This window comes from Myxine glutinosa, chromosome 2 (genome assembly GCF_964187855.1).
Source record: "Myxine glutinosa chromosome 2, kmMyxGlut1.1, whole genome shotgun sequence".
In the NCBI taxonomy this organism is placed as follows: Eukaryota; Metazoa; Chordata; class Myxini; order Myxiniformes; family Myxinidae; genus Myxine; species Myxine glutinosa.
The window spans coordinates 127916848-127929295 of record NC_136262.1 but is presented as its reverse complement, the minus strand read 5'-3'; the positions used below and the strand labels follow the sequence as shown (position 1 = coordinate 127929295).

Genomic DNA, 12448 nt, shown 5'->3' with positions numbered 1-12448 from the left:
CCATTCTATTTATGTTCTGGGGCAAAGATAAAGTTTTGCTGATGTGCAGGTGAATAAGCTTGATGGGTTATTCATACAGTGACTTTCATTTACCCAATGGCTACCTGTCCAACCACCCTACATCACCTGCAATAAATCTCTTCAAATCCATAATCACAGGGCCCATTGATTTTTTTCCTAATGTCGTTTAAGAAACTTGTGCCGCCATGCCACGAGAGACAAAAGCTTTACGACATCATGTGTCAGCCTAAATGAGAGATTTGACCTTGCAGACTCCGCGTTATGAATCAACAAATTTGACTGCCGACTCTCAGTGCAAATACCTAATGTGTTATTCTCCTTGAAGTCCTTTTCTAGTTCTGTTTGATTTTGATTTGACATTTTCATCTATGTCAGGAAACTCAGAATCCAAACATCATGTGTTTGCTTCAGATCCAATGCCGCACAAATATGCAAAGCACTGCAAAAACCTTTATTAAGGCTAAATAATAAAATAATGCTTCGTAAATTTACAATTTAGTTAATAATGGCAGAGAGGATTCAAAGCAGGTGCATCTTTTCAAATCTGCAACTATTCTTCCGAATAAAATGGTGTCCAACATGCTTGATCAATGTCGTGTAGTCTGCCTCCGGAGATTAGAAATGCTATTGGACATGAGCTGTTAGTTTGTGATGCACTATGAGTTTGTTGACAATACTTTGACCTTCGAGAAAAAAGAAAAAGAAAAAAGAAAAGTAAAAAAGGGGAAATAAAAGAGAAAAAGGAAAAAAGGAAAGTAAAAAAGTAAAAAAGAAAAGAGAAAAAGTAAAAAGAAAAGTAAAAAAAGGAAAAAGAAAAGAGAAAAGAAAAGTAAAGAAAAAAGGAAAGTAAAGGAGGCCTCAATGAGGCCCAAACATCATGTGCTGCGAATGTACTGATGTACTGTGCTAATGCCCAAGAAACATCAATGCAGATAATAATATGATATCCAATAATATATATATAATTATATATATATAGGAGTGTACGCTGGATCAGCACGTCGCTGCGTCCTTGGACAGTTGGACGACTCCTCAGCACCATCCCGACGCACACCACTGTGTGTGCTATGGAATGAGGTGTTTTTATGGCGGCCATAGTGCAAATCCTGCCACCAACCTCCTTGAGAGAGGACCCAGTACCCTGGTACTCATTTCGCCGACCTTGGAAGGATGATTTTCGCTGAGTCAACCCCACCTGGTATTAATTGAACAGGTGAACGGGATTTAAACTCAGGACCTTAGGATCCCAAGCCCGCCGCCCAAACCGTTAAGCCAACACCAGGCATCTAATTATAAGAGCAAACGTATATGGTTATGTATGTTTACACGTGACGAAAACGTCTTTTTCTTCTTCTTCAAATAAAATTACCACCCTCTTCATCGCGTTAAGACTGCTGAGACCCCTCAGACCTTTGATGACCCTTTAATTCCCCCAAGACCCTTCAGACCACCAAGACCCATGAAGACCCCAAATACCCTTCAAAATACCCGCAAGCAACCATCTCTCTTCAGGACTGGTCTCCCATATCTACCACCCCTGATATTAACTCATCCTGAGATTTCTTCCACAGCAACCTACTCTCCATTATGTCGATGGATGCGTGCCAATCCCGAAACGGGAAATACATGAGGAACAAGCATTCTGAGTATTGCGCTGCAATACATGTCCTCTACCAAAGTTCAAAGTGCCATAAATTTGTCCAAAATGATCGAATATGCAAATTTATGCACGGTCGATGATGGTTTTCAAACTTGATCTGAGGTATGCTGAGACACGTGTGTCACGCCTCGCCTCGTTGATAAGCCCGCAAGGTCGCTCCGTGGAGCGGCCTGCACGTATTGCACTGTGTGAATTATATAAACTAGGGCGTGCCCGTACGTGGGTGCAAAAAAACATGCGTGCAAACAACAACAACAAAAAAAAACTTTGAAACCACGTGGCAGTAACGACCACAGAACCCCCCCCCCCCTCTATTTACATGAATGGTTTGGTCCATTCGCAACGATCATAGAACCCCCCCCCCTCTATTTACATGAAATGGTTTGGTCCATTCGCAAAGCCAAAGCGAACGGCGAACGGCTAAATCGCCATAGCTCGGTAACTACTTCTCCAATTAATATGAAACCTTGAAAAGGCACATCCTCGGGTCCCCAGCAATATACCTGGCAAGTTTCAAGTATATCGGACCCGTGGTTGTCGAGAAACAGCGGGCACAGACAAACACACAGACACACAGACATACAGAGATTACTGGAATTATAGATAGAAGAGATTACTGGAATTATAGATAGATTATTACCAACTCACGGTCTGAGGTACTGGCGATTCAAGAGATATCCGTTTTTTAAAATATTTTCGTTTAATTAATGATATCTGCCAAACCACGTGCCCTATCGCAAATTCCAAAATGACATTTTAGTGCTGAACAGATCTGTGAAGTTTCCCCTCGATTGGATCAAAAATGAGGGAGGGGCTCGGTTTTAAAGGTTAATGCTTAAAAACGTCATAACTCTGAAGCCATGTGACGCATGACGTCATGCTCACTGACTTTTTTGTTCGTCATGGGTATGCGATTCTGCCTGCAAAGTTTGGCCTCGATCTGTTCAGCCGTTGCAGAGAAAAAGGGGTTTTCGTGTTTTCGCGAAAAACAATATGGCGGCCGAACCACGTGACCTGTGACGTCATAATTACCATTAAACTATTCTGCAGACCGAGTCACCCCTACGGTGAAAATTTGATCTCAATCGGTCCTATTATTGCAGAGAAAATCTTTTTTAAAGGAAATTAAAACTGAAAATGGCACTGAGGTAAGGATCATCAGAATTCCCAAAGTTCAAAGTGCCATAACTTTGTCAAAAATGATCGAAACTTCGTGAAGTTCGAACTTGACCTGTAACTTATCATGAGGAAACGATGTGCCAAGTTTGAAATCATTAGCGTTAAGCGTTTAGCAAAAAGTCCGGAAAACTGTTTTTTGTGTGACGGACTGACGGACTGACAGACGGAGGGACGGCGTGCAAACCTATAATCCCCTCCGGTGTACACCGGTAGGGGACTAATAAGGAGGGGTAAGGAAAGCAGAAAGTGTACATGTAAGTGAGACTTTGTTGGCTCGAGTATGCTTTCGAGGAAAATGTGAGGTACGTATGTAAGGCCTCACCCGGAAGGGTCAAGAGGCAAGTCACCGACAGCTTTTTATAAATTGTTTGTGAGTCAATGGAGATTAATTAGAAATGAATAGTAGGGATAGCAAGAAAAAGAAGTTTACTCCCGTTTGGAGCTATCTCTCTGTACTCAGGACCTCCCGGCTTTTTCGCTCTCATGCCTCCACCTCGTGCACCAGCTCTCATGGCGCTGTTCTCCCATCGCAGTCTGTGGAGCTCGTCCTGGCTCCAGTGCAATCGGTCCTCATTGATGGCTCGAACAGGCAAGCAAGTTGTCTCGGATTCCCCAGCACGTGTCAACAGCCCTAACGCGTCTGGAATTCCACCTTTTAAGCAGCTTGAGCGGGGCGGAGACTTGGGGGATCAGAGTTCATGAGGGGTGGAGTTCCTGGGAGCAAAGGTTATGGCTGACCCTTTGACACACAAAAGTGCGTTCTCATTGGTGTGCTCACCAGTCCACACTTCCTTCTGCTGTCAATCATCCCCGAGCTGGAATCCTCCCCTGAGTAGCATCCGCTCTGCCTTTAATGGGTTTTACACTCACGTCCAAGCTGTCTAGTTTGAGTTCGAATCCCGACCCAGATGTAAACGGCCAGCACGGTGTTTCACAGACAGGGTGAATCATCGTGTGTGTGCTGTCCCTCTGATGGACATTAAACTGGGCGTTCCGTCTAGCAACATTAGATGGTGGACGTTAAAGATCCTCACAGTGCCCTTTGCGAAGAGTATAGAGGGGGTGGGGATGGAGGAGTGGGAGGGGAGTGGGAGATAGAGGAGAGGGGGAGAGAGGAGAGGGGGGACGCAGAGGGGAAAGGTGGAGTCGACAGAGAGAGAGAGGGATGAATGAAAGGGAAGGGAGGGAGAGTGAGGGGATGGAGAGAGGAGGGTGATAGGGGGAAGGGAGAGAGGCAGGGAATAGAGGGGTGAGAGGAGGAATTTTCTTCTGTATCCATCCTGTCTACTCCATTCCTCCCCACCCCATTGTTTGTCCAAGTCTCCCACTATTTTTCCTTCAACTCTACTGTTGGTGCACCCCCCTCTCTCTGCTGTCCCGTCTGTCCTGTTGCATCCTGATCATTCAGTGTTCTAACTCTACCATGAGCCCCGACTCAGTGTACAAAAAACTGTCATATGTTGGCAAGCATTGTGCAGGCTTGATGGACCGGCTGAATGGTCTCTTTCTGTGTTGAAGCTCATTGGAAGGAAAGTCATCTACTACTATATAAGGGAGATGTCTGTGTGTGTGTGTGTGTGTGTGTGTGTGTGTGTGTCTGTCTGTGTCGCCATTTTTCTCAGAGTTGGCAGAATGGATCTTCGTCAAACTTTCAGAGGTTCATCAGTGAGTGCCTGGGAGTGTTTAGGCAGAAAAAAAAGAAGAAAAAAAGAAAACAAAAAGTTCGTTTTTTTGGAGTTAAAAAAAATAAAATGAAACGCTCGATAGTGCCTAAGCCTTTTTAAATTAATGACAGTTATATACAAGTACAAATTCGCATAAATAAATACAAAACAATCACCAGACATTTGAATACAAATAAATCAAACAATTCCTCCCCGCCCGCTCCCTTTCCCCCTTTCTCCCCCCCCCTCCCTCTTCCTCACCCTTGCCCCCATCCTCCCCCCCTCCCCTCTCCCCCTCCCCCGCCCGGCAACGCCGGGTACTTCTGCGAGTCTATTATATATTGCGAACGGTGGTGTCTGCTCTCAATCATCCCTGAAATGTCTGTCTCCGTTTACAGCGGCCACTTCCTGCACTACCTTTGAAAAGCTCAACATTCACTTTTGAAATGACGGGAGAACAGTCATTAATAATGTTGATGGCAAATTTTATTTCGCAAACACAATATTTTGCCTTCTTTTTAGACAAATTCAACCTCCACCGCCCGATGTTGCACCACCATTTCGCAGAGGGGTGATATAAGTAGCTCAGAGATTTTGCTATGAGTGAAGCCAAGAGTGAACCACAATTGACCTTTTTAAAATCCACGAAATAGTTAAATTGAAAAAATTGTCACTGGGGACGGGTACTCTTCCTACTTATAAGGACCACCTTTGGAGGCCATTTTTCCCCGCAAGCAGGGGTTGGCCTTTTTCGGGCACCGTGGTTGTTGTTGTTTTTCAGTCCCCTTTTTGAAGCAATGTTTTGTGGCCGGATGCCCTTCCTGCCGCCAACCCTTTTTGTCGCCTTTTTACGACAAACAGGGAATTACCAGTGAACTGGTACTCAATTAGCCGACCTCGGAAGGTTGACAGGCTGAGTCAACCCCCCTGGTGTTAATTCAGTGATCGACCAGGATTCGAACCCAGGATCCTAGGTATCCTAAGCTGGCACCCTAGCCGCTAAGCCAACGCCAGCCTACTTATAGTGAAACAGAAAACCAAATACTGCATTGGAGTAATCAGAAGGAACCAAAAAAAAAAAAGGTAAAGAGCAAAGATGGAGTCATCAGGAGGAACCTGGATAGGATTCGGATTTCAGGCGCTACTTCCCTACACTCAAAACCCATCTGAGCACAGCCAAGTGAACCTTACAGAAAGAAAAAAAATTCTGCAGGAATTCACTTCTCTGAAGATAGATAGATAAAGAAAAGGAGGAATAAAGAAGAAGCAAGAATTAGAATGAACAAGCATTCTGAGTATTGCGCTGCAATACATGGCCCCTATCAAAGTTCAAAGTGCCACAACTTTGTCAAAAATGATCGAATATGCAAATTTATGCACGGTTGATGCTGGTTTTCAAACTTGATCTGAGGTATGCTGAGACACATGTGTGTCACGCCTCGCCTCGTTGATAAGCCCGCAAGGTCGCTCCGTGGAGCGGCCTGCATGTATTACACTGTGTGAATTATATAATTACCAACTCACGGTATGAGGTACTGGCGATTCAAGAGATATCCATTTTAAAAATATTTTCGTTTAATTAACGATATCTGCCAAACCACGTGCCCTATCGCAAATTCCAAAATGACATTTTAGTAGACTGACATGCGGAACAGATCTGTGAAGTTTCCCCTCGATTGGATCAAAAATAAGGGAGGGGCTCGGTTTTAAAGGTTAATGCTTAAAAATGTCATAACTCTGAAACCATGTGGCACATGACGTCATGCTCGCGGACTTTTTTGTTCGTCATGGGTATGCGATTCTGCCTGCAAAGTTTGGCCTCGATCTGTTCAGCCGTTGCAGAGAAAAAGGGGTTTTCGTGTTTTCACGAAAAACAATATGGCGGCCGAACCACGTGACCTGTGACGTCATAATTACCATTAAAATATTCTGCAGACCGAGTCACCCCTACGGTGAAAATTTGATCTCAATCGGTCCTATTATTGCAGAGAAAATCTTTTTTAAAGGAAATTAATACTTAAAATGGGACTGAGTTAAGGATCATCAGAATTATCAGAATTCCCAAAGTTCAAAGTGCCATAACTTTGTCAAAAATGATCTAAACGTCGTGAAGTTCGAACTTGACCTGTAACTTATCATGAGGAAACCATGTGCCAAGTTTTAAATCATTGACATTAAGAGTTTAGAAAAAAAGTCCGGAAAACTGTTCTTTGCGTGACGGACTGACGGACTGACAGACGGAGGGACGGCGTGCAAACCAATAGTCCCCTCCGGTGTACACCGGTGGGGACTAATAAAGAGAAATATGAAAAAGGAGAAAGAAATGTGAAAGGAACAAAGATCCCTAACTCCTAGTTAGCCCTAGCTCCTTCCCCTAATTCCTAGCCCTAATGGTATTATTAATTCCTAGTAGTATTCCTAATAGTATTCCTAATAGTAATTCCTAATAGTATTCCTAGCCCTAATAGTATTCCTAGTCCTTCCCCTAATTCCTAGCCCTAATTCCTCGCCGTAACTCCTAGTACTAGCTCCTAGCAGAAATAGATAATTTACAGCGGAGAGAAGGAAACGCTCTCTCAAAAGAGGGAATGAAATGCGCTTGGAGTCAGTAAAATGTGTCCGTTAATGTGTTATGCTTCTTTTAGGTTTTGAGTGCGACGCTTCTTTTACCAAGCGAAAGTGGACATGTAATACAGTTGGCCCCAATGTTGGGAGTCCGTCAGTCAGTTGATTGATTTTTTAAATCTTTTTAAATAAAATACTTTCAACTGATGCAAGCGATTCATAATTCAATCAAGATCAGGGCAAAACCTACATTAGGTTGTGCATCAAGGATTGCTTTTTATTTTATTTCTGTAATTAATGTCAAGGAAACCAGCTGGATGTGGTTTTGGTCAATGTAGGTCAAGCAGTATTTGGATATTTAAAAAGCAAGGATAATGGAGCACACATTTGTTAACAGTGTTCAATGTTTCATGTTGGCACTGGAGAGTGTAATTGCCCCAGTTGGGGTGATGCGTCCCTGTGGGTTAATTGTTTATTGTTTTTCATGTGTCAGAGGCATGCCATCAAATAAACACGGACTTAATGTGTGTTTGTCCAAAGTGGTGCCTATAAGGAAATAAACATCTTTTTTTAAAGAATAAATTCAGGTCGTGAACCCAGTGGTGACATTGTCAGGCTGGTGACCTACCCTTGCATCTGTGACCTTGAACTCGCGGAGGACGTATTGCGGCATAGCGTACTCCGACATGGGATCTACCACGAAGTACTGATAGCGTGCCGAGCGCTCTGCCGGCCAGTATTGATGGCATTTCTCCTGCGGAAAGCAATAGATCACCTGGATAACCTGGGCACCTTATCTTCAGAATGTCACACACAAGTGTTATCTTTTGTTTGTTGCATATCTGTTTTGTACTCACGCTTATCGACAAAACCTATAAGAATGCAGCACAATAGATGTCCTCATACATTTGATTCTATCATAACAAAGAAAGCAGGATGTAGAGGACAGCACGTTTGGAACTGTAGCTCCAGCACTGACATATGAACTTAATGGGAATGCTAAACGGCCGAACTCAAAAAATAATAATAGTTGCTTCCTGGATAGTGGTTTGCCTGCGCATTGGAAGAATTTGGAAGAATTTGCTTGGTTTGCTTGCGCTTGTGCGTACGTGATCAAAAGTTGAAGTTGCCATCGTGTCCTGCACACATTCATCACACTTTAGCACTCACCTGGCCCACCTCTCTCAGCTTGGTCAGCATAACCACGATGGTGGAGTTCTGCTCCCACAGCATTCGCCAGAAGTCCTCAGTTGTTTCAGGCAATGGGCCCTGGGTGCCAATGTACGCAGCCCGCTGCCTGCACACCCCACGCAATGAAAATCTTAGCTCGCACTTCGTGAACTTGAAGCGATTTGGTATTTCTGCCACAAGTCAAACCACAAGTCCTCAGAAGGGTGGGATGGACGTCTCTCTGAATCCAGAATTCCAAAACCTAAAGTGTTCAGCAAGCATTTGATATTTCACAACGACTGCCGCAAATTCATTCTCCAGTTATTTCAGTGTTATGCAAAAGAATTACTCGATTCGACTTTCATCAGCATCGATTCATTTTTGTTCCCAATTTTATCAATGTAATCATCAAAGTAGGACTTCAATTGTGGGAAGCAAAAATTCGAACACAACTGCTTGCTTTTCTTTCTTTTTTAATGACCATGACATGAGTCAATACCTCCAATGACTTTTAATGACCTTTGCTTCCCCTCTGGGCTGGTGCTCCTGCCTCACACCTAGCTCGTCTTCACGCTGTTGAAACCAAAGCGTTCAGAATCATTGGAATCTCCCGCGATGAAGCTACCTCCGAGGGCCTTTCACTTACTCACCGCAGGCAGGTTGGTGGTCTTTCTGTCTTCTACCGACTCCTCTCCATCCTTGCTCCCCCAGCTCTCTCTGGGCTCTGTCCCCCAAATATTCCTGCAGGTCCCACAAGATCTGCCTGCAACCCTCTTATGGTTAAACTGCCAAAATCAAGACTGTCTGCTCACCTTCACTCCTTCATTCCTCTTTTCTCCCACCTCTGGAACAAACTCCCTCACTCTCTTCAATCCCACTCCTCCCTTCAGGTCTTTAAAACAGCTGTTCACCACCATCTCTTATCTTCCCCCATCCAAAACCTTGATCTTTTCTACTCCCGCTAATTTCACCAAAGATTCACTTTTTTGAAATACCAACTTCCTTCCTGGAAGTCCTTGCAGTGTCCTTGTGTTTTATACTTCTCCCACCCTTCCCCCCACCTTCCCACGCCTCCTCCCCCCAAGCCCTCCCACAGATCTCCCGATGTCCCTTCTCTCAAATGTTGTGTTTGTATGCTTCCCCTTCTCTCCCCATCTTGTCTTCCTCTACCCTTATTATATGTTTTGTGTGTCTGTTTGATTTTTTTTTGTGTGATAAATGTTAGCTCTTTCACGAGCCTCGATCCTGTATACAAAAGCCAGGAAAATGCTGTCCAAAGGCACCTTGAAAGCCAGGTGGCAAACACGATGCCAACTTTTGTTCAAACACCAATTGCATAGCAACAAACATGAAAGGAACAACAATGAAGGTAAAGAAGTGATATGAAACTCCACTATATTTCCAACGAGAACACCAATTTCCCTGCTGTTACGGATTCGTCACTTCCGTTGTGGTGGTTTGCATCCACTGTAAATATTTCTGATTCAATGTATTATTATTGTTGTCATTTAAAGGGAACAGATATTTCTATTTTCAAAAGTTAAAAGTTAATGTTAAAAGAAACAGGAAACCGGATCGGGAACCGGACGACGAAGAGGAAGAAGAGAGAAAGAGGGCGGGGCGAGTGAAGTCGGACAAGAAACGAGTCGCTTCAAGGTCCGGGGCGAACGTTGTCGAACGAAAGTCGCTAGTGAACTTTCGGGGTTCCTGGGAAAGGAATTCCTGCGACAGAGTTGTTATTGCTGTGACTGATCAACCTGCGTGTCAGGTTTGGCGATGGATTCCGAGGAATCATCGCCGTGTCGTTTCGACCCGAGTATGGGCCGTCGGCCATTTTGACTCGCGCGCTCCGCGCGTCGAGCAAGGTTTCGTTGCTTCGTCAGCCGTATCCACCGCTTTCAGACGTATCTGATGTGTGTGTGTGCACCGTGGCTTTTGAGGATTAATTTGCGGCTCACCGACTGTGAGCCGTGAAAGTTCATACCTGGAGGGCGCCTTTGGATTTCCCAGTCACCTTGAGTGCGCTTTTTGACCCAGCTTTGGGCCACGTGACTCTTTGCGCTGCTTTAGCCGCTTCCGCCTTTGTGCAGTTTTGGCGGCGTGACGGGGCCCGTCAGCTGAACGGGATTCTGGTTTCGATTCGACATCGTTCTGACGATCGCTGGAGGGGATCAACTTTGAGCTTGAAGACGGGAATATAGAGACATTGGGGAATGTTCTTTTTTCACTCACTTGGAGCACAGTGAGTTACCTTATACTAGCTGATGGTACCATCATAAGATGTATGGATTGTACTTTTGACTGCTATTATTGTTGTACTGTTATTCTTGTGTGATTTTTTAATACAATATTTGTTTGTGAGTAAAAATTGGGGTGGCTTCTCCATTGATCTTTGACACACTCAGAATAACACATTTTTCTGCCGTGGCTCCTCTCGGGACTCGGAGGTACACCGTGACCAGGGGGTCGGGGAGTAGCACGTAACACTGCTCTTCTGAGAATAACATGAGGCGAAAAAAAAAAATACATGTCTCTGTTGTCTGAAGTTCCCTAATTCTCAGTTCCAATGTAATATTTTGAAATCCAAAAAAGATAAAATGCAAGTGGCAACATTATCATGCTCGGCACAAAATACTGTATTGTCCATTCTTCTTATATTGGACCATGCGTGTCCTACAATATGTATTTTAAAGGAAAATAAAAGCGATCTCAACTGCATGATTCATACAGCTGCATGAAGTGGCAGGCATTTACATGTGGTCAGCATGCATGCAGTGCAATAGCTGATGTAGTACTTGCTTCCTGGCACCCACTACAGTAAGTAATTCGGTCTGAACTCGACACATACAGTGCCTATAGAAAGTCTACACCCCCTTTCAAAATTTTCACCTTTTGTTGCATTATAACCTGCAATTAAAATGCATTAAATCAGACTTTTTCCACCTTTATTCTTGAGAAAAATGCCAAGGGCATAGAAAAGGCCCCTTTATATGGTGTATGCCAAATGGCAAACTATATATAAGAAGGGACATTCCATAGGTTGTAGAAAATGTCGAACAATAGAAAAGAACGGGCATTCAAAAAATCTCGTGTGCAAGCTGTACTACCCTTGTGTTCTTAAGAGGAACCAAGTAATGCTCTAGAAAAGTTCATATAAAGGGGCACCGATTTGATATATACAGATGCATGAAGTAAATGTGTTTTAACCTCTATATGTAGTGTGCCCACTCATCCCACCAAGATATTTTAGTTTTGTATTTTTAATAAATTTTCTGAAATTTGTAAATTTGATTTTAACTTGGAAGTTATGGGTTACGATGTGTAAATAAAGGTGGAAAAAGTCCGATTTAATGCATATTAATTCCAGGCTATAACGCAACAAAAGATGAAAATTTTGAAAAGGGGGTGTAGACTTTCTATAGGCACTTCATAATATATACATATATATATATGTAGACATAGAGACAGACAGACAGACACGCAGAAATGATTTCAAAACCCTGTCTCCCGCTGAGCTACAAACATTTTTTTTAAATGTAAAAACAGAGGGATAAAGTTTCAAAAATACAACGAAAAAACGACATTTTCTGGTCAGAACACAGAAACAAGTACTTTTGCTTGATCAAATCATTTAAAATAAATTTCTTTAAAATGTCATCCAATAAAATGTAACAACCATGGCCTTTTTCATGTAGACTACATGATCATGCAATGCAATTAAAAGGTATTTGATGACGTCATGCATAACACAATAAAAAGTTGGTTAAAAGCAAAAAGTTTAAATACAAAAAAAAGAAAAATGCTGACAACTGAATGGATGGTTAGGAATTTTCTTTTACAATTTGCCAAATGTTATCACAGCAAACACAGCAAAGCTATATATCTGTTTCGGAATCACATTCCATTTATGTGAGAGAAGGAAGAAGGTTCATGCTCTTCGGTATCAACATTGCTTGGTAATGAAAAAACAGGGTGTTAGAAGTGCATTGAACACAAGAGATAGTGATGGACAGGAGGTTCATTCAGAACATGAAGAATCCTGGGTTTTGCCCTTTTTGCCTTGTCCAAATACAAAGGAAATCCAAGGAAATTTGGTAACAGGAAAAAGCCATTTGACCCATTATACCTAGGCCGTATCTCCATCACGATACCCGTACACGTTGCAGGTAGCGTTATCATTATTCAGCGA

At 43.1% G+C, this 12448-nt stretch overlaps 1 protein-coding gene across 1 annotated transcript in view; it reads right to left on the bottom strand.

Annotated features, from left to right (window-relative positions):
- Positions 1-12448, bottom strand: part of LOC137422292 (receptor-type tyrosine-protein phosphatase delta-like) — a 213200-nt gene that overhangs the window by 31170 nt on the left and 169582 nt on the right. Inside the window, exons 14-15 of the mRNA XM_068109042.2 lie at positions 8260-8386; positions 7718-7843 (exon numbers count right to left, since the gene is read on the bottom strand). Of these exons, the coding sequence (XP_067965143.2) occupies positions 7718-7843; positions 8260-8386 (253 nt within the window). The remainder of the gene's footprint in view (positions 1-7717; positions 7844-8259; positions 8387-12448) is intronic.